The 21,954-nt window shown below is 51.1% G+C and overlaps 5 protein-coding genes across 5 annotated transcripts; 3 read left to right on the top strand and 2 right to left on the bottom strand.

Moving 5' to 3' along the window:
- Positions 1-665: 665 nt before the first annotated feature.
- Positions 666-2,040, top strand: B0T23DRAFT_387351 (Ribokinase-like protein). Its single transcript, XM_062837680.1, has one exon. It carries the CDS (start codon positions 981-983, stop codon positions 2,019-2,021), a length of 1,041 nt encoding a protein of 346 aa, XP_062690257.1. The 5' UTR covers positions 666-980; the 3' UTR covers positions 2,022-2,040.
- A 586-nt stretch (positions 2,041-2,626) lies between these two features.
- Positions 2,627-4,659, bottom strand: B0T23DRAFT_398775 (uncharacterized protein; the record flags this gene model as incomplete). Its single annotated transcript, XM_062838383.1, has 3 exons — positions 2,627-3,654; positions 4,209-4,420; positions 4,652-4,659. The coding sequence occupies 3 exons, from the start codon at positions 4,657-4,659 to the stop codon at positions 2,627-2,629; spliced, it is 1,248 nt and encodes a 415-aa protein (XP_062690256.1).
- Positions 4,660-7,765: 3,106 nt separating this feature from the next.
- Positions 7,766-11,595, top strand: B0T23DRAFT_364685 (uncharacterized protein; the record flags this gene model as incomplete). Its single annotated transcript, XM_062836350.1, has 5 exons — positions 7,766-8,482; positions 8,555-10,353; positions 10,410-10,678; positions 10,743-11,537; positions 11,560-11,595. The coding sequence occupies exons 1-5, from the start codon at positions 8,166-8,168 to the stop codon at positions 11,593-11,595; spliced, it is 3,216 nt and encodes a 1,071-aa protein (XP_062690255.1). The 5' UTR covers positions 7,766-8,165.
- Positions 11,596-12,578: 983 nt separating this feature from the next.
- On the bottom strand, positions 12,579-14,337 carry B0T23DRAFT_344603 (Mss4-like protein). Its single transcript, XM_062835945.1, has 3 exons — positions 13,729-14,337; positions 13,444-13,645; positions 12,579-13,297 (listed from the first exon to the last, which is right to left on the bottom strand). Exons 1-3 carry the CDS (start codon positions 14,106-14,108, stop codon positions 12,929-12,931), a joined length of 951 nt encoding a protein of 316 aa, XP_062690254.1. The 5' UTR covers positions 14,109-14,337; the 3' UTR covers positions 12,579-12,928.
- A 3,910-nt stretch (positions 14,338-18,247) lies between these two features.
- Positions 18,248-21,712, top strand: B0T23DRAFT_322332 (C-type lectin protein; the record flags this gene model as incomplete). Its single annotated transcript, XM_062835289.1, has 11 exons — positions 18,248-18,490; positions 18,547-18,665; positions 18,727-18,965; positions 19,025-19,139; positions 19,198-19,211; positions 19,273-19,294; positions 19,370-19,656; positions 19,954-20,647; positions 20,698-20,773; positions 20,821-21,197; positions 21,268-21,712. The coding sequence occupies 11 exons, from the start codon at positions 18,248-18,250 to the stop codon at positions 21,710-21,712; spliced, it is 2,631 nt and encodes an 876-aa protein (XP_062690253.1).
- Between the last annotated feature and the right edge of the window lie 242 nt (positions 21,713-21,954).

Genomic DNA, 21,954 nt, shown 5'->3' with positions numbered 1-21,954 from the left:
CCCCAGTTGCTTTGGTTAAATCCGTATTCAGAAATGTTTCGAATTGGGGAAAAGACGGAAGGGGCTTTCTTATGACAAATTTTGCGTGTGTTTTGCTCATTTGTGAACGGATGGGTTCTTCATGTCATGATGAGGCGTTTGTGGGTCTGGCACTTGTCTCTGGCTTATAGGGCATTCACGAATGAACTGGGATAGAAGGTATGCATCGTTGTTTTTTTAGGATTGGTGATGGGGCTGTGACGATCAGGCTTCCAAGTATATAAGGGTTGTATGGACAAAGGTCGATTGGTAAAGTCAATTGCTTGTCATAGTTGAGCTGGATGATTGTTAAATAGGTTATCTGATGTCTGATGGAGGTTTGGTCTATGTCTTACTGTTGCAGCGATTCCTTCGAATGGAGATACCCTTCGTTTGTGAGAACGTCCAGCTTGTTGTGCTTGTTAGGGTAGTCTCCGCAGAGGTGCATAGTTTCTTGAGGAGCTATCTACTGCATAGTAAGTTACGTGAGTATCATGAAGCTCGGTGCCAAGTGATTATCAACAGTTTCGTTCTGTTCGTCGTTGCAGTGCCCTGGCTCTAGGCGGATACCGCCGGTTAAACGTCCCCTAAAGTTCGGTGAGCGCCAGACCACCTTCCCAATTCAGACGTCACCTTTTTAGCTTCCCGGCCCAATAGCTTCTTGCGAATTCTTCTTTTTCCTTTCTTCTACCGAAGTCATACAAAGTAACTTCGAAACCTTTTACTTACCTTTGAACCTTTACCGTGAAGTTGATCTTCATCCCCCAATTTCTCAAATTTGTACTTTTTGCGCCGGGAAAGTCACCTCACCGCCGACGCTTCCCCGCATAGCAAACAGGACCCCTCAACACCAAGCTTGGCATCACCATCAAATCACCGAACCACCACCACCATCTCTATCACAAATTACCACAGCTCAAGCTCAACTTAACGGCACGAGAAAGAAGTGCACAGCCGACAAAATGACTACCTCCACCTCCACCCCCAGAATCACAGTCCTAGGCTCCCTAAACATAGACCTGGTAGCCTACGTCTCCCACCACCCGCTGCCAGGAGAAACCATGACCGCCAACTCCGTCGCCGTCTCCCCCGGTGGAAAGGGGGCCAACCAAGCCGTCGCCTGCGCCAAGTTATCCCGCTCCCACATTTCCTCTTCTTCTTCTTCTTCTTCTTCTTCTTCTTCCTCCGAAGAAACCGCTCACATTACCATGCTTGGCACAGTCGGCGCCGACTCTTATGGTTCCCTGCTCAAAGAAAACCTTGCCAAACACGGCGTCGACGTCTCGGGCGTGCGAGTTCTGGATTCTCCCGGAGCCAAGACGGGCATGGCCATGATTGTGGTGGACGAGCCGACGGGCCAGAACCGCATCATCTTGAGTCCCGAGGCGAACCATTTCCTCCAGCCCGAGCACGTTTCCGAGGTTGCACACCTCAGTAGCAGTGGTGCGCCCGAAAAGCCGGATTTGCTCATCATGCAGCTCGAGATCCCTGTGCCTACGGTGCTGCAGGCGCTCAAGACGGCCAAGCAGAATGGGGTGCAGGTCTTGCTGAACCCGGCGCCGGCGGTCCCCTTGCCGGATGAGGCGTTTGACGGGCTGGCGCACTTGGTGGTGAATGAGACGGAGGCGGCTATTCTTAGCGGGTTGGAGGAGTCGGTGCTCGACACGGAGGAAGGGCTGGAGAAAGTGGGCAAGGTGTTTTTGGAAAAGGGGGTCAAGACGGTGATTGTCACTTTGGGTGGACGGGGAGTTTTCTTCATGACTGGTGGTGAGGGGGGAAGCAAAAAGGGATTGATCAAGGCGGAGAAGGCCAAGGTGGTGGATACCACGGCGGCGGGTGATACGTTTGTCGGAATGTATGCGCTGGAGGTGGTGATTGCTGCCAAAAAGGGGGAACAGTTTGATATCGAGGGCGCGGTAAGGAAGGCGAATAAGGCGGCGGCGAAGACGGTGGAGAGGCTCGGGGCACAGGATTCGATTCCGTGGAGGGATGAGTTGTTGTAGATGTGAGATGCGCGCGGGGAGGGGGAAGGAAATGGGAAGGTTATGGGGGGATGGGGATGGGGAGGCATGAAGCATTGGTATGGAGTTATGTGTAGACAAAGTAAGGAACCAAATGAATTGCTTGAACACATCAACAACGCATGGTGTGAGGTTTATAGCACTCATGTTTTATTATTATCTAGAACGAGGGTATCTTTTTCTCCTATCCAATTGTGACATCAGCCGCCATCGAGTTGTGCTACCACGAGCACCTTGGCTCATCCATATCCGTGTACAAAATCTAAGTGGTATCTCGAAAGAAGAAAGGTTAGAAAGACCGGAGGATTTTGGGCGTAAAGCGAAAACAGAAAACATGCGAGAAAGAACAAACAACCACCCCGGTGAACGCCTGTAGGTAGGTATTATCGTAATGAAAGAAAAACTGCTTCCAACCCATTAGAGCGCGTGGACATATCCCCCTGAATTACCCTTGCTGGTCGGTACCATACCATGAAGGTTCGTCCAACCACGACAACGAGCAACTCAGTAACCGACCTCCACGAAATCTTTCTCGAAGTAGACAAAACATCCATCCCCGCCTAACATTCTCTCCAATCTGGATCCAATTACCGCTTGTATTCAGCAACAACGCCCTCCAAACACCTCGCGGCCCTCCTCTCCCCCTTTCTAAACCCACCACAAAACCACTCGGGCAACACCTCGCCACAGTTAGCATTTGCATGCTCGGCCGCGAACCCGACCTCTGCCTCCTTTCCGCATTTCTCTCTCGTCAGCCTAACCGCTTCAACCAACATATCCCTGCCCACGCCCCTGCCTCTGTATCTGAGCTTAGTCGTCCACGCGCGGATTACGCCCCTCCCGCCCTTGAGGGACTTGGTCTTTGCGGAGAAGGAGTTGTGGCGGGAGTGGGATTTCCGCTGTCTGTTTGCGGTGGGTGAGGAGGAGCGAGAGGAAGTGGGTGGTTCGAGACGGAGGACGAGGGCGCCGATGAGCTCGGTGCCATAATAGGTGCCGAGGACAATGTCTTCTTCTTCTTCCGTGGCTGGGCTGTTGCCGTCCGCCGCCGACGGATTGAGTAACCAATCCCAAGATAGGGATTCAGCTAGCTTGATGTAACCTGAAGTAAAGTACCTGATGGTCATCAGATAGGTCATGACTACTCCAGAGAGAAGCATGGCTGTTGTGCCCCAGTCTTGATGTTGGGGGGAGGCGCGGGCAATGCCGAATTGGTAGACCAGAGCCAGGGCGGCGGAAAGCGCGGAAAGACAGGCAGGGTGGGTGATGAGGTGGTAAGAGGCTTGTTGACGCTGTTGGGCGATGGAGTCGGCGATGAGTTTCAGGGCGTCGGTCTTGGCGGGGCGGGTGGTGAGGATGTCGAGGGTGAGAGGGGGGATGTCGTCGAGGTTTTCGGCACCGCTGGCGGCGACCGTTGGTGGTGTTGATGTCATGGTGGTTGACTTGGATCTTGATTTGGAGGATTTGGTGGTTGAAGATGAGGATGAGGAGGAAGATGGTGAGCGGGATAGCGGCGGTAGTGGTGGAGGAACGTAGGGCTCTAGGTAGGGAGTGGAGGGGTTGGAGGAGAGCCCGGAGTGAGGGAGAACGAGGTTGGCGCGGAGGAAGGTGAAGAAAGCTGGTGATTGGCAATGTTAGAATTGACGATAACAAACTTGGAATATATTTAGCTGAGAAGAATTCGAAGAAATGTCGAGAGATCTAAGTGATGGTACATGACGGTTCCGAAGGAGGCAATCAGCGGAGCGACAGTGGACGATTATGAGAGGTCAAGCTTTGGGCCACGTGGGAATGAATCTAAGAATAAGATTCAAGTTCAATTGACGCTTTGGGAACAGGTCCATGATTGTTGACTTTGGATATCGACGTGTTGAAATCGGGAAGTGAAGCACGTGTCTCGTTGACGGGCTGAGTCGCACTCTCGTGGTGTCTTGGCCGATGAACGGACCGGGGTATCGGGCCCCGCCGCCCCCGGAATTGTCCCCTGTTGAACGGACCTCAGGCCGGACCCCCGAATCCAAGCCAAGAAATCCAGGCCCAAGCAGAAATTTTTCGGCGCCAAGAAGAACAAAACCCGACACAAGCGAAAGGGGCATTTCGAACTCCGGCCTAATGGAAGACGGATGCTCGTGATGCTGCGGAAAGAGAGAAAATGAAGAAATGTTTGCTTACCAGCACTGGTCTTGAGTCCGGGTACGGCATTGATCCTGTCAACCATCCGCGGGTGGCATTTGCTCAAATCGAGCTCCGTGATGCTGGATGACATGTGGTTGGAGCCGTCCATGTTATTGGAGCGCTGTCGAGGCGTATTGATGCTGCTGGGATGCGACTGCGGAGGCAATCTGAGCGGAGGCCGGCAGTGAACCGAGCTAGAGGCCGTGTTCCTATAGCGTTGGCAATTCAGGGTATGTATTAGCAGCCGTCAGGGCCTTTGTTGAGGGTGTCCACATTCAATGCCTTTGGCCGTCCCTGGGTCGACAAGTATAATCAAGCAAAATGTGCCAAAACATGGGAGAGGACGAAGGACAAAGTTTAGACCCAAAGGCAAGACAGATATCGGGCAGTGAAATGTGTGTCGGGCTTTGTCTCAGGGATCCCTTAACCTTAAAACTCACCTGGACATTCTGGAGATGGTGTGGGTTTTGTGCGGGTGGATCCTTTGAGGAGAAATTTGAATGGAGTCCATCCGTCTTGGGGTCATGAATGGAGTTTCGCGAGGGCTGGGCTGGTCTTTTTTTGTTTTTGTTTTTTGTTTAAACTTCTGAAGCAGATGCAGACTGGATGACGACAGCAAGTGTCTTATGTACGTATGTATGTATGTATGTATGTATGTATGTATGTATGTTATATCAATCCCGCGATAGCCCGCAGCGACGCGCTAGACATGTTCTACATGACATATATAGGCCGATCCGTTGACGCTTGACGGCCATCACCTCATGTATAAGTGACCCGTGACGGGATCTCCACAAGGCAAGGAGGTGGTGTACGCAGAAACCTTTGAGCTCCCTGCGACTGACAGGCTATCAGGCCTTCTTGAGGATGGCTGCAGTGTCTGGAACGTGCAGAGCTTGTTTATCGTTGCATGTCCAGACAAAGATCCCAGAGTTTTGGTCAGTGGTTGGGAACCAACAAACGACGGAAGCGATCGATGTCACCCGTCTGGCCGTCTCTCTGCTCTCCCACGAAACTGCATCTGCATGGCTTCCATGTTCGATGGCGCGATAAGACCGAGACACACCGGCCAATGGTTTCGATGTAAAACAACCTCTCTTCGTCTCTCCTGCAAGTCAGTCAGTCTGCCAAGCGCATGCTCAAAATGTCTGGGTCGTGTGCCGTCAAGTTTGCCGAACTGGCGGCAAAATCGAATAAACGAAGCCGAGTGAGAAACTTAGAACTGGTTGGTGTGAGACAATGTGGGGGGTCCAGTGTGACAGTTCCAAACTTGGACTGGTATGGATGGGCAGCGAGGTTTGGCTGATGCTATGGTAGCATGTTTCGCCTTTTGTTGCTCGTCTCGTTGGCTGCTCTCAGTGGTCTGAGAGTCTGTTTCGAAACCCGAGGGAAAAGGGAGCAGATCATGATGAACGGCACATCGGGACATGGACAGACGATCAGGATGACGACGCTCGATCAGTTAGTTCATTGCAGAGTGAAGCGGAGGGGTCCAGAGGAATTGCCAAAGCTGGCTGTAGAATAAGTTGTCATGTAAATGTGCTGAAGATAGTAGTTTCTGTCACTAGGGATTTTTGCGAAAGAGGGGTTGTTCGGGTGTTGGGTGTTGGGTGCCCGTGATCGTGATAGCGATACAGCCCGTGTTGGGGGGTTTGCTGATAGCGTAGAACCATGGCGTGGGTGAGGTGTGTGTGGCTTGAGGTAGCCGCCATATCCTGTGTTCCGAGAATTCGGATCCCAAAGGAATATCTGCTGGTAGTATCGATAGGGATGATGTCGACACTTTGGGACACAGCATTGAGCAAGTTTGAGCGATGTTGGTGGGTTGCATTCTCTGCGATCTCAAGGTATCATCGAGGTATCTGAGACCGTCCTGTCGTTGATTTTGGCAATGTTAGCGGCTGCAGGCAAGTGTCCCTCCAACCATAACATCAACCCCTCACCGGGCTGTTGAACCCCACTATCAAGGCAGACGGCTCCCCTGTCACGGCCTGTCCCTCTGGTGCACCCAATCTCAAACACAGCGTGCATCGCTTGCCTCATGTAAAACATCTCGCAAGGATGGAGTAACCCCGGCGTCAGCGTCAGCTTTGTTTTGGATTCATCGCAAGGTTGTATATCGAAACTTGCTCATACGAGTGCGTACGATATGTAAAGAGTATACTTCCGGTATGAGGGATGGTCTTTGTCGATATTGACCTGCTCGTCCTGGTGAGTGAAGCCGCCGCTCTCGTCCCTCGCCGTCGGCAGTTCCGTCCGCGGGGAATTCAAGAAGATAAGAAAGGTTGTCAAAGAGGTGTGTCTTGCTGCAGTATCACCTTCATCGACCACGGAAGAAAAAAATAATCAGAATGCTGTATCAAGTACGTAGACCATGAGGTATCATACTGCCGATGCTCGATGAAATGATAAGGGGGGCGGGGAAAGTCGAGGTGACGGTACAACAAGTTGATTCTTGTCGGGTCCGGCCCGGTCTCCACGCCAAAATGTGGAGTCAAGGGGCTGTGGATGCTCGGCCGGCGCCGTGACTGCCCCGCCTGGCCCGGGACCTAGGTCTGTCCCTGTGGGGCAAGTGACCCGCTCTCTCCCGTCGTCTCGTGGAAGGGAACTCGCGCGACACCCGTAGTTTTCACCATGACGCCAATTTCACTTCGTTACCAACTCGCGGAAAGGCCGAGCACCCAATAATCAATCGCCTTTATCATCAATCATTAACTGCCGGCACGCATGAAATCCATGTTCCTTATCGCGTCTTTATCGTCAGCAAATTCCGGGATGCAGGACTTGGGCACGGCACGAAAGTGGTGATGATATGCCTATCAGCGCTCAGCGCAGTTCTTGTACGACAGGACTTCATATCAATCCCAGCTGAACATGGACCAAAAGGGTCTCGACAAGATGAAGGGCCGATGCTGCCTTGCAAACAGCCTTACTTTGTTTTCCGGCAGGCAACGAGTTAACAAGGCAGATCACCCTGCATGATCACGCGTTCCTACCTACGCACGCATTTTCAAAGGACTTTTGTCCATCCAACTGTGCCTTGACGCCGATTTCGACTAAACTGAGACTGCGAGAGCGAAAATAGGGAATGGCAACTGGCCTTACCCACGAGGGACAGAAGGGACCATGGCATTGTCCCACGTTACGAACAGTGAGTGCGTGCCTGCCAAGATCACTTGCAACAGTCTTGTCAGCTGTGGTGCCTGTCAATGATCATGATGCCATCTGCACTCAAGTGCCGGCCAAGCCATGCCAGTTGAACATCCATCCTCCCATCACAACTGAACCAAGACAACATCTTCAAAGAGGCAGCCAATCCGCCGTCTCCTTCTGCTGGGCTGGGCCTGTCACCGCCCTCAATCTGCAGCCAGGGACAGATTCAAGGTGACCAGGCCGACCAAAATGTGTGGCTAGTGACCAGTTGAGCCAGTCAGAGTTGCTCTTACAGACGGTCCAGCCCCAGCAGAGAGTCCAGAGCAACTCAACTCCCCAAGTCCTACGAGTGACCCCGGCTCGCCAACCGCAAAGTCCTAAGAAGAATGGCGTACCACTGGCCGACAACCTCACTTTGCTGAGCTGGCTTTCCATTAGCTAGGCTCTCACTTGCTTACCCTGTCCGCCACAGGCCGTGAATACCGAAGCTCTAGTTTTCTAGGACCTCAACCACGACCCGCGCGCCATCGCGTAATCCCGTTGATCCGGCTCTTCTTTCACAATCTCACTTCCTCTGGCCAATGCCCCTGCTCGCGATCCAGTCTGCATTAAAACAAACAATGTGTGGCGAATGATTTCTCAGATGACCGTGCCTGTGTCGTCTGTTCTTTCACTTTGCTACAGAGTATCGTTCCTGGCACCGCCATCAGGGATCCTCGTTGCTGCTGTTGTACCTACTTTACTTGCCTACCTACCTACCTACCTTTGTCCTGCAAGACATCCGTACACGCACCTGGGAAGATGGACGCTAAGAAGCAGGCGCCGTCTCTTCTTGATGACGACTCCTTCTCCTTGACCTCCTTCATCACTGGATACACGTCGTCTACAACAAGAACGCTATCGTCATATCATCCAAGCCAACATCAGATCGGTGGGGATTCACAAAGCTTATATCAGCCCTATGGGGTCCATGCTTCTCCCTTTCATCCCATTTTGGACCCGAGCCTGGTACCTCCACAACAACAACAACAACAACAACAACAACAACCACAACCACAGCCACAGCAACCCGAGTATCAACACACGTATCAGCAGCATCGTGAGGAACTGTCGTGTGTGTATGTTTTCTTCTCTCTTGGCCCCGCCATATTATATTCTCGGGTAAGTCTGAGGCTAAGTGTGCATTACAGGACCCAAGAAACTCTCCGCCAGGACTGTGCCCAGGCCAGATTTATCATATGGGCTGCAGTAAACCGCAACCTATGTCCAACTCTAAAAGACGAAGAACGTTCGAAATGTCCACTCCACAAGTGCCAGCTACTGCTGAGCGACCACGAGTCAATGCTAAAGCACCTGGTCAACTGCAGGTTTCTTTCGACCGGAGAGTACTGGTGTCCTCAGCATAGCCGGGTCGAGCGCTTTGACGACGTCAAGTGCAAGCGATGTCTCAGCCATCCATCTAAGAGGAGGAAAATGTTGTTCATGGCCAAGAAGTTCTTCCACGGATTAGGTCACAAATCCAAGCGGAGTCAGGATTCCGGATTCGATGTTGACCATGACTCCAGTGCGCCGCCGCCTTACGAATTCCTGAGCGCTGCCTCGGTTGATCAGCCGATCATGATGCAAACTCAACCTACCGAACTGGAATCGGTGATGAGATATGAAATCGACTCAGTGGAGGTGGCCACCATCCATAACAATCCCGAGACAGGACTGGAAGCCGGTGTCGACCCGCAGGCACTTATGGTACCCGCTCCATCCATGGTGCTCATCTCGTCCCAGACCTTGCCCGGGATACCTGAGACGTCCGAGGGGATTTCCGAGCTCGAATGTACCGAACCCTCCCATCCGCTTCTCTCATCTTATCAAAGTTTCATGGGGATGAACTGGGAAGGCTCAGGGGCTTCCCACTCAGCATCACCATTCCCCTGTACCTTACCGGACGATGCCTCAGGGCGCAGCAGTCAGAGTAGGCCGAGCCTTCAAGTCAACACTCAGGGTCTAGCGGGACGCCGTCTCCCACAGCGGCACAATTCCAGGCCTGCCGTAGTCCCTTCTCGCAGGCACGGTCTATCTCCTCAGTCATCCGTCAGGTCCAATGCAAGTGCGGATACCATTTTTACCACCATGAGTTCGACGCTGGTGTCCCCGGTAACGGATTACAGCGAAGGACTAAGCTCTGACGTGGCTTGGTCAGTCAACCATACCAAGATGACCGAGGAGTTTAACGAGGCTGTTGAAACATTTTACAATGCGCCGTTCCCCAACATCCTTGATGGACCAGCTGAACTCCCGGCAGAAATTCATGTTCCGCCAATGCCGGATAATCTCCTTTTTCCCCTGGAGATGCCATCGGCAGACTCGACATATCCAGCTCAGCTTGACCTGACAGCAGATGACCCTATGGACATAGTCGAGCCTGAGCAAATGGAAGTTCACAATGATAACATCTGCAACCCCGAGGTCGAGACGATGATAATATCAGCCTGGGATCTTATCCAGGAACATTTATCTGCGTCAAGACAAGCAATCCAAGATATTCCGGATAACCACTTGGCCAACAAACTCCGAACAATGCCATGTAAAGAGATTGCGCTTACAGGTTTACAAACACTCCAGCAAATGCTTCAAGGGGAGCAGCCTTCGTCATCAATGGATTTTCTGTGTTTAATACACGTCATATATGCTTTCAACTTTGTCACTCGGCAGGAACACATGGAACATGACGCGAAGGGATTGTTCTTCCAGTCTCTGGCCTACGAGAATCTACTTCAAGAAGAAGAAGGGACCGTGTACCGCCAATTGGTTTATCACATTCTGGAACCATCGGGTATCACGCCTGGGGATCTCGGTAACTTTCGTGCAAAGTCCTCTGTTGTGCCTTTGAGCAGATCATCTAGTCTGAAAGGCAAAGCTCCCACTGCTCGCATAGATATAAGTAGCACCCATTCTGACACCCTCCTGGTTGCAGGATGCCGGTTTTTGGATGGTAAGTGATGATGTTTATTGTACCAATAATCAGAAACTAACAACAGATTGTTACAGAACTCGAAAGCTGCATTGTCTTCGGCCAACCATCGCACTCACTCGATATCAATAACTCGGAACTCCATAGGAAGCACCAAGAAGTCCTTATGTTTTCCAGAAACCACGGATTCACATCGGATGTCACGAAGATGCTATGTGAACTGGTCAAATACAACGAGGATTTGCAACTACTCAAAGGAAAGCTTTCTGAAATCTGCAACAAGGTCAACAACGGGGTCATCTTCTCTGGTAGACGACTTGAGATCGAAGTTCTTCATGCTGGAAAGGTAAGTGTTCCCCTAATGATTTCTTATCAGTCACGACAACAAGTCATGCTAATGAAGGCATCAGGAGTCCATGCCCGCGAGTCGCTATTACAGTGATTACGTCCCTAAAGTCTGGGAACTGTGCGACGAGGTCTACCTCAAGTATTTTGGAAGCGTCGACGATCGTGCTGTATACCACCAACTCGGTATATCAGTCATCGAATCCGTGATATCGGGGTTCGATATTCCTCAAAATCATTCCACAGTTACCACCACCGAAGGACACCAAGACGAGCTAGCCCGTTTCCTAAAGGACCACACGGATATCGGCAAGGTCTCAACGGAAGCACACCGCAAATTCTCCGTACCAACAATGACACTTACTCCTCCCGAAGCTCTACATAGCTTCCACGTCGCCAGTTCCACAGCTACTTTCGGACCGCAACAACCACAACAATTACAACAACCACAGCAACACCGCCAACAACAACAACAGCAGCAGCAAAAACAAGCTTCTCACCTTGGGGAAATACCTTCCGAAGACCAAGCCCCAGCCAGCACTACTGATCAAACCCAAAAGCCCGACTCTGACCCCCAACACCCACCCCAATGCCACCTCTGCGACTACCGTCCCGACGGCAACCCCCGCTGGTTCAAAGGCAGCATGGCCAAGCACATGAAGGTCAAGCACAGCGACCAGCCGGACAAGATCTACCCCTGCAAGTTTCCCGGTTGCAAGAGTAAGTATAAGAACCGCCCGGATAATTTGCGGCAGCATATGATTGAGAAGGGACATTGGGTTGAAGGAGAAGGGGGATGGAATAGTAGGAGTGGTAGTACGAAGAGTGAGCGGAGGCCGAGTAAGAAGAGGAAGAAGGGGGTTGAGGGAGAGGGAGAGGAAGGGGGATGATTTTGTTGTGGGGAGTGATGGGAACTAAGGCTGGATGCACCTTGGAGGAATAGGAGGATAATGGGTTTGGATTTGATGGTGGTTAATGATTTGATTATTACGATGAGCGAGCGAGCGGACGGGCGAGCGTGCGCATGACGGCGACAAGTTTCGTTTTTTTTTTTTTTTTTTTTTTTTTTTTTTTTTTTTTTTTTCTTCAACACTTCTTGGGTCGGGATTGATGAGCTTTCACAATCTGTAACGGCGTTTGGTTTGGGACTTCGGAAACTGGCACTGGGACTGGGACTGGACTCCCACATATACAAGACTACAGCACAGGACATACGACCGCTACATCTTTGGGTCCGGTCTGGTCCGTACAGAACATTTTTTATGTTTTTCTCAGTTCATGTATAGTATTTTGGCATGGTGGCATGGCAGGCATGGAGTCTAGGGATTCTGAGGTTTATCAAACCTCATTGTCGGGTCTGGCTGACCTAAAGGGGTTTTTTTTTTTTTTTTTTTTTTTTTTTTTTTTTTTTTTTTTTTTTTTTTCTAGTTTGGCCGTTGATCACAGCATTCTGTTCAGTTACACGGGCGGCAAGCACGGTTAACAACCGCCGGAAGCCTCAAAGGCATCGATTCGATTCGATGTAAATCAAAAGCTGGCGGTCAGCACCGGGTGTGATGACTCGCTAGATAAGCTTATTTGACATGGGTAATACCTACATCTCCTGTTTTCAGCTTGATCCCGTCGTTTCTAGGTGAAAAATCAGATTTTGGAAGTGTGGGTTTACCATAGGATAGGTGCCTGAAGATGACAACCCTCTCATATTCCTATTGTCATATTCCTCCCATCCTTCTTGTGTCCGATCTATAGTCAGGGTAGGTAGTCTGTCTTTATTTGGCTTCTTCCCTAATGGAATTATCCAGGCGCTCCCCTAAAAGTGAAAGTAACTGCCAACCTACGCAACTAACCACTAGTAAACCGAATACAGTTGCAATTGCCTCCAGCTACCTATCTTTCACTTTGACAGATTACCCCCTTTTCAGGAACGAAATATCTAGGCAATCTGTCATAAATCTCGACAAAGTTGGTGGTGACGTCCAAGATTGTTCAGCTTGCTGGGTTGTCATGATCCAGTCCGTTTTTACTACTTGTCTTTTGGCAGGTACGTTGTTTGGTTTCGGAGGAGTGTAGCAAGAAGTTGTTCGCATGTTTCTTTTCAGCATAATCTTCCTCCTTCTGGCCTACCTATTCAAGGGTTCAGAGTTTCCGCTCCAAACTCGACACCCAAAGTCAAAGGTCTCAGTAGATCCTCATGAAGAGTTAATCGTCATCTACGAAACATACAGTCTACCATGAGAACATCCATAACCTTTTACGGATTCACATACCCCGGCTGAATCTTCCCCCATCCATCTCCCTTCTCCACCTTCAACTCCCTCACACACTTATCAAATTCCCAATTATCATCCCCAGGGCACCGGTCCAAGCACCTGATATTAATCGGAAAAACACTCTTGATCCAACTCATCACAATGTCCCCATTCTCTCCTTTCATGGCGGCCCCGATCTCTTCCTCGGTCGCGGCCGAGTTAAACTCGTTGGTTAGGTGCACGCCGCACGTCTTGCAAAAGGTCTTGCACATAAGCTTGGAGATGCAGGCGTACGAGGTTAGGTTCGCCCGGGATTGCGGAGTGAAGGAGAGTTGCTGGGAGGAGGAGGGGTAGATCCAGATGTAGCCGCCCTGTTTGGTAATGAGTTAGCGTGGTGAGATATGGATGTGGGAAGAACGGGTCAGTGGGTGGGAAGAGAAAAGAAAGAGAGGGAGAGGGAGAGAAGAAAAAGGAGAGAAAAGGAGAAAGGTGAAGAAACGGGTTTGAGAAAACGTACCCGCTGGCAAACACTACAATTGCAGTCAATAACCCTCTCCTTGTACGTCTTGTCCAGCGGCCCTTTAGTCTTGACGGCCACTTTCACGGCGCCGCAATGGCAAGAGCCATGGTAGACGACGCCGTTTTCGACTTGGGCCGTGGGTTCGGGACCGTCAAAGGGGGCGGGTTGGTATGGGGGCGGGATGCTTTTGCCGTCGAATCTGCCGCGGATCGATGCATCATGTCAGTCAACAGTCCCTCCAATCCAGTCTTGTCAGAGGGTAAGTAAGGTCTTCAAACTCACTCCTTAACCTCCAAATCCCAGATCTTCAACTCCTGCAGCGCCCTCACATTCACCAATACCCCCTGCCCTTCCTTCCCAGACTCCTCCTGCTCCTTCTTATAGATAGCACAAACTCCCGTCCCGCACACCTTACAGAACTTGTACTTCGTTCCCTTCGGGCCCGCCACATATTCGGTCAGTTTTCCCTCGTCCTTGACCACTTCAAACTTGTGGCCTTTGGTCGTGTCGGGAATCAACCAGAGGTAGCCCTTTTTGCGGCAGTTGGAGCAGTTGCAGTACATAACAGTGGTGATTTCCGGAACGAGGAGGGTAAAGATGAAGGCGCCGCAGTGGCAGTTGCCACGGTAGGATTTGAGGGGTTTTTCCTGGGAGGAGGACATGATGGTGGGCTGGGTTTGTAATTGATTGATTGATATTGAAGTTGGTGATGGAGGGGAGAGAAAGGGGGTTTCAAGCAAGACTGCAGAGGATGGAAAGTTTGGGAATCAAGTTCAATACTAACTCGCTTTCTCTTCACCTCTACATTTCAAAAGAACAGGCGCAACTGCCTTGATTAATATTCCCCAAAGCTTTACCGTCGGGCATCTACCCTACGATAGCAAAGGAACCTCAAATTTAAAACACCAAGAGCTAAGGGCAGGCACCACCTATTCTAGGCAGCAGCGTCAGCCGACGGCCTGCCCGCTTGCAGATGAATGTCAGCTTCGTTTACCACAACTAACCCCGCTTTCCCGTCTTACTTATTATTGTCATCATGCCGCACCCCCGATTGAGGTAACATTCATCACACACATTTCAAGGCGTTTGGACGGAGGAAGAGGCTTGGTGTTTGTGTAACTCCCGTAATACTTTAGATGTCTCGTGGAGTTCATGCACCGTGTATCTCGAAAGGCGTGCAGGGTTAGGACAGGCAGTAGATGAGCCACGCTATTGACAGAACGCGAGACGCGGTTCTCACACATACGATCCAAACTCCCCGCATCACGAACGCGCATATTCACACGCTGTCAGGTGATTCCAAAATGAAAAGAGATTACGGATAACTCAGCCCCGCAGAATGAGGGGGCCGGCTGACAGTCTGAATCATCTGTTGCCCGATTTGTTATCGTGGTTTGCTGCGATAGGCGTATTACATAATGAGCCCTCATTGGTCAACGTTGCGTTCGATCCGTGTTATTTTTTCTAAAGGGTTTGGTATCAATGGATGGATGAATGGATGGATGGGTCCTTGGATTGTTGACCGGTGGGAAATAGAACGGCCGTGTCAGAGTACCAGAGACTATGAGGCCATTCACGCAACTTGAACACTGCCTTTGGAGATCTAGACTACGGTCGTGTTTTTGTCCGGATCAGGTGGTCAGTGCCATGAAGCTGTTTTGTCAACGTGGGTTGGTGATGACGGAGAGGAAGATCTCACGAGGAGAACCCTCCGCATTGGCCCCCACGCCGAGAGCAAAGGTCGGGGTTTTAGCGCCCGTCAAGGCGGAGAAAGGTGGATCCGTTCTCGGGGCCGGAACACGGACTGTGGACCCATCAGAGGCTCCACCAACGACTATGGCGTGGGGCAGTTACCCCCGGAATCGTGTTTCCGGCCTGCTCGATCTGCCGACTGAGCTCAAATTGGAAATATCGAGATCTTTGAGTGGAGGACTGATGTTTGGGGTCCACATGGAAAGTGACGGAGCCGGCTTGCTTCACTGGCGTCGGTCTCATTATCGTAGCATTCCCTATTGCGAGTGGCTTTTGAAGGTGCAAAATGTCAGTACCAATGCGTTTCTGAAAACCCATGATCAGCTGATCCCCAAAGATGTTCGAAACAACAGGTCAACATGGCCAGCACAGAAGAAGGAAAACTAGGCTCGTCAGGTGCTTTCCATTCAGGGGTTGAGACGGCAGGTCGGGTGTTGTAGGATGTTTTGCATTTTGAATGGTGTCGGCCAGAAGCTGTGATGGCTGGCGGTCAGCGACCTCTGTCAATACCAGACAAAACTTTTCCCCGGAACATCGTGGATGATTCGCATGAATGATGACAGGCTTCCCCGCAATATGGGGAGATGGAGGACCGAAGGGACTGTGGACATGATCCCACCTGTGAACGTCTTGACAAGGTCTGCAGCCTGCCTATTCCCAAAGTAATTGCAGCACTTGAGGCCGGTATTGTATCTTGCCGTGGGGGTCCTTCCTGTCACCCGCCTGAATCGCGCGCAAGACTAGGTAGGGTAACTCGAAGAAAGAGAAGGACAGCCAAGTCCGAAAAGTTATGCCTTTGTCGTCGATGGCAGCTTGATGGCATCTTGGATCGCTAGATTCGACTGAGGCGACTAGCGCGGCTTGGCCGGATGCTACCCGTGTTGTTCTCTCGGTCAGGAACCAGAGCCGGAAGAAGGTTGCTGGTTGAATGGAAGTTTGAGAGACCCATTTATGCGTATGCCAGACGCAGCCGTGAAACGATGACGTCGATCTCCACCCGAGTCGGACAACTGACGGAAGTTTGTGTAACACAAGGTTGGAGGCTGCGGCGGCTCTGCTGGCTTCAAGATCATCTCATAATGTTTTTGTCCGAAGAGATCTGTCAAGTTGAACGTGAGAAAGTTGCAAAGCGTTTGGTTTTTGGAGAGTTGCGATATTGATGGTCACACAATGGAAGGGAATGTCTCGTTTCTTATCTCATCGATAGGTACCTTGTCGAAGTGAACTTCTTGTTTCGCTCGTTTATGTCATAGGGCTCCAGCAGCTAAGAACGGAAGCTACGGCGGGTGGATTCGGTGACGGAGCTACCTCTAACTTATGAGGGGTAGCTGAGACTTCAATTGGGGATCCTTCGTTCCCGGACATGATCAACATTTTCTTCTCTTTCTCCTGTCGATTCCGGTGGCCTTCCATGTACCCAGTGGATGAGTTATATTTCCACGGATTCGTTCCACACTACATACGATGGGTGGCATTAATTGCCGTGATCGGAGATCCCATGCTTCGTTTTCATACAATGTCCCTTCTTCTTATGAGTATCTTCGGGAATCACCTCCTCAACACTATAAGCGGGCACCAGCAATTCCACGAATATTATTCAAGCTGTACTTACTTCTTTGATCGTGGAGAGAAGGTTGCCCAGAAGAGTTGAGGCATCATTGTTACTAACCAACACGCAGCCACGCACGCAAAGGGACGCCAACACCTTGCTGGTTAGTGCCTCCCATCGGTGGGCAACCTATCCTAGGGCGTGGGACCCGCCCCTTTGCTGTCTGCCAGGAATCCCTTTGGGCGCCTCGTGCCAGGTGATTTGTTCCTTGCATCAGCCAACGGCAAACTGTCATCGACTCCCACTCTTTGCCATCTCCATGCTCTCCTCCAACAACGTGCGCCCACGCATGAGAACCTAGCGAGGGTCATGACAAAACAATTTCGAAAGGTCTCACTGCTTTTGTCTTCCTTCCCTTTTGGTCCTGTTGCCTCTCCAAAACCCCCGCCATTTGTCCAGATACCTCGGTTGCCAGAACCCCGAACCTCTGGCGTTGTCTGACAGCACAGAAACATGTTGGACACTGCTCTCTGACCTTTCCATTGACTCCTGTCTTTCGGCTCCCTTCAAAGTGCAGAAACACCTATTCCACAGAATGGGCGGTTTTTCGTTTCACTCAGGCACATCGTCCTTTATCCAGGCCTGATTCTTCCAATCTCCAGTCCGACCTTATTCAAACTTCAGCATCATCATCACCATCATCATCATCATCGCCACATCCGTCTGCATAGTCAAAGCACGGCGGCGCCATGTAACAACTTGGAAGCCACAGGAAGTGTTCCTGACGGGAGCATGCTGTACCCCGGACTGATCACGTCCAATCAATTCGACCATGTTTAACGTCCTAGTTAGATCTTCCTTTCCTTGGCTTTGGGGCTCTACGAGTGTAGGGGCACAGGGGGTTATGTAACCGGATCACCTCGACGTCCAATCCTCTTCCTCCTTGCCTTCTCTTCTCTTCTTATTACACAGTTGGACATGTAATGGGCCGGCAGCCTCCGTCGTGTTGGCATTCTATGTTCCCTGATCCTGGATCCCCAGTCATTTCTCGCTTGTCTGCTGTCTCCAAGCTGGGTCATGAGTCCACTTCCTCCCACGGAACCCAGACTCCATCAACATGACAGTGGACGAAAGAGGTAGCTGGCTTGGAGTCCATTGCTGTGCTTATGCATGCCCACATACGTCCACATGGCTCCATCACATCCAACTGCCAGGCTGAGTAAGGCTAGGAAATATATTTATTTATATTTGCGTGCCGGGAACTGGGTGCTCTGACCTCGCATCTTTCCCTCTTGTTCCTGAACTCAAAGCTATTCACTATATTGGTTTAGCCTGTAGCTCCCTTTGTTCTACCTCCACTTAGCTAGACATAGCTCCTCTCTGACCTCGACTACATACTTCTCTCATTGTCACCCTTTCCTCAACAACTCTTCATCCTGCAAAATAACTTCTTGTCCCATTTTCAACCCCCAAGCTTGCATCGGTGATAAACAATTCAACATGCCGAGTGCCGAATCCATGACCCCAAGCAGTGCCCTCGGACAGCTCAAAGCAACTGGACAACATGTGCTATCCAAGCTTCAGCAGCAGACATCAAACGCCGATATCATCGACATCCGCCGCGTTGCTGTAGAGATCAACCTCAAGACCGAGATAACCTCCATGTTCCGACCTAAAGATGGCCCTAGACAGCTACCCACCTTGCTTCTCTACAACGAGAGAGGCTTGCAGCTGTTCGAGCGCGTAAGTTCATCCAAGTTGTGGGACTGACATGCTGGTTCTATACTGACACATATCAGATCACATATCTTGAAGAGTACTATCTTACCAATGACGAGATCAAAATCCTCACCAAACATGCGACCGAAATGGCTAGCTTCATCCCGTCGGGTGCCATGATCATTGAGCTCGGAAGCGGGTAAACATCTGACAATTCGACAATGGGGTCCTGGGTTCCGAAGAGCTAACCAGATCCCCAGAAATCTGCGCAAAGTAAACCTTCTATTGGAAGCCCTAGACAACGCCGGCAAGGCAATTGACTATTATGCCCTTGACCTGTCTCGGGAGGAGCTGGAGCGCACTCTCGCTCAGGTACCATCCTACAAGCACGTCAAGTGCCACGGTCTTCTGGGCACATATGACGATGGACGTGACTGGCTCAAGGCCCCAGAGAACATCAATAAACAGAAATGCATCTTGCACCTCGGGTCAAGCATTGGTAAGCTTGAATACGTATTGAAATGGTCAAAGAAAATCCTGACATAATCTTGTCTCTAGGCAACTTCAACCGCAGTGACGCCGCGATCTTTCTCAAGGGCTTTACGGACGTCCTTGGACCCAATGACAAGATGCTCATTGGAGTTGACGCTTGCAATGACCCCGCGAGGGTATAGTACGTATTCGACAAACACCTTGGGACGTCATCAAAAACATTGCTAACCATATACTAGCCACGCTTACAACGGTTTGTGCTTACTCATGTGACATGGTATAAGACCACCTTCAAGCTGACAATAACCAAACAGACAAGGTTGGTATTACTCACGAGTATGTCATACCCCTTTTTCTGTCGCTCATGGCGGCTCCCGCTTTCCAGCCCATTACTAACACTGACGATTCCAGGTTCATCTTGAATGGTCTTCGAAACGCCAATGAAATTCTCGGAGAAACGGCGTTCATCGAGGGCGATTGGAGAGTCATTGGCGAATATGTGTATGACGAAGAGGGCGGCAGACACCAGGCCTTTTACGCCCCCACTCGCGACACCATGGTTATGGGGGAGTTGATTAGGTCACACGACAGGATCCAGATCGAACAGAGCCTAAAGTACTCGAAAGAGGAGTCAGAGAGGCTCTGGAGCACGGCGGGATTGGAACAAGTCTCGGAATGGACGTACGGCAACGAATATGGTAAGTTGCTTTCACAACTTTTCCTTGCTTGAGGTTTCCAGCTCTTTCTGAGACTACCCGTTTGAGCCGTCCGGCTGGTGTTACCACACCTCCCCCACACCCTACGGACCAGTCGTATGATGATAGGATGTTGCGGTGTCTCCTGATGGGCACAACTCCTACACTGGCACAGGTTTACCGATATGTAGGCTGGTGTTGGGCTACAGTGTTCGGGTAGCGCGCACGGGCTGGGGAGGCTCGAATATTTGCGCCATCAAAACCATCGATACATGCTGACATCCCTCCGTCGTACTGCAGGACTCCATCTGCTTGCCAAGTCAAGGATGTCTTTCAGTCTCATCCCTTCGGTGTACGCTCGCAGCGCACTCCCAGCTCTGGACGACTGGGAGGCCCTTTGGGCGACATGGGATGTCGTCACACGTCAGATGCTTCCCCAGGAAGAGCTTCTGGAGAAGCCCATCAAGCTCCGAAACGCCTGCATCTTTTACCTCGGTCACATCCCGACCTTCCTCGACATCCAGCTCACAAAGACCACCAAGCAGGCTCCGTCAGAGCCCGCTCACTTTGGCAAAATCTTCGAGCGAGGCATTGATCCTGATGTCGACAACCCGGAGCTGTGTCATGCGCACTCGGAGATTCCTGACGAATGGCCGCCGGTGGAAGAAATCCTGACCTATCAGGAGACGGTGCGGTCCCGGTTACGCGGCCTCTATGCGCACGGCATCGCGAATATCCCGCGGAATGTAGGTCGGGCCATTTGGGTTGGGTTTGAGCACGAGCTCATGCATATCGAGACGCTGTTGTACATGATGCTACAGAGCGACAAGACGCTGCCCCCAACCCATATTCCACGGCCCGACTTTGAGAAGATCGCTAAGAAGGCGGAGTCCGGGAGGGTTCCCAATCAGTGGTTTAAGATTCCGGCACAGGAGATCACCATCGGTTTGGATGATCCTGAGGATGGAACTGATATTAACAAGCATTATGGCTGGTAAGTGAACCCTTTTCCGTCAAAGCAATGGTGGATTAACTTGCAAATAGGGACAACGAGAAGCCTGTAAGGCGCGTTCAAGTTGCCGCCTTTCAGGCTCAAGGAAGGCCGATCACCAACGAAGAGGTACGTTTGCCTAGCAACTACTATTGCACGATACTAACAGCAACCAGTACGCACAATATCTGCTTGAAAAGAACATCGACAAGCTCCCTGCTTCTTGGGCCCGCCTGGACAACGAGAAGATTGCCAATGGAACAACAAACAGCGTGAGCGGTCACCACAGCAACAGAACCTCCAAGCAGCAGCTCCCTTTATCTTTTCTCGAGAGGACAGCAGTCCGCACAGTCTACGGTCTCGTGCCTCTCAAGCACGCTCTCGACTGGCCCGTGTTTGCCTCTTACGACGAACTTGCCGGTTGTGCAGCTTACATGGGCGGCCGTATCCCCACTTTCGAAGAGACCCGGAGCATTTACGCTTACGCCGATGCTCTTAGGAAGAAGAAGGAAGCTGAGAGACAATTGGGAAGGACGGTTCCGGCTGTTAATGCGTATGTCCCTTTCCGACTTACTCTCCCGTGTCCAGCCCGCACTAACAATATCTTCCCCCTTGATAAACAGCCACCTAACCAACAACGGCGTGGAAATCACTCCCCCGTCCTCTCCCTCTTCCGAGACCCCCTCCGAGTCTTCCTCCCCCTCCGGCAACAACACCACTCTCATCACCACCGAAGACCTCTTCTCTGACCTAGACGGTGCCAACGTCGGTTTTCACAACTGGCACCCTATGCCCGTCACCTCCAAAGGCAACACCCTTCTCGGGCAAGGCGAGCTCGGCGGTGTGTGGGAATGGACTTCATCGGTCCTCCGCAAGTGGGAGGGGTTCAAGCCGATGGAGCTGTACCCCGGCTATACGGCGGATTTTTTCGATGAGAAGCACAACATTGTGCTGGGAGGGAGCTGGGCTACGCATCCGAGGATTGCGGGGAGGAAGAGTTTTGTGAATTGGTACCAGAGGAATTATCCATATGCTTGGGTGGGGGCGAGAGTTGTTAGAGATTTGTGAGTCGTTGAGTTTGTATGTGTAATGGGTGGTGGACAATGGCTGGCTGGAAACAGAAGACGACGTGAGTAGCGCAGTCTTGGTTAGTACTCAGATGGGTATCTTTTTCTTGGTTATGAAATTCTGTCAACTACATATATCTGAATGAAGTGGTTTCACATGTCACTCCACTCGATCAGTCATCCCCGTCTTAGCCAAGCAAGTGAGAAAAGAGACTCTTTCATCAACCAACCTCCAAAGGATAT

This window comes from Neurospora hispaniola (genome assembly GCF_033458365.1).
Source record: "Neurospora hispaniola strain FGSC 10403 chromosome Unknown B0T23scaffold_7, whole genome shotgun sequence".
Taxonomy (NCBI): domain Eukaryota; kingdom Fungi; phylum Ascomycota; class Sordariomycetes; order Sordariales; family Sordariaceae; genus Neurospora; species Neurospora hispaniola.
Note: the sequence above shows the minus strand (reverse complement) of the source record. Positions and strands in the feature narration are given on the sequence as shown.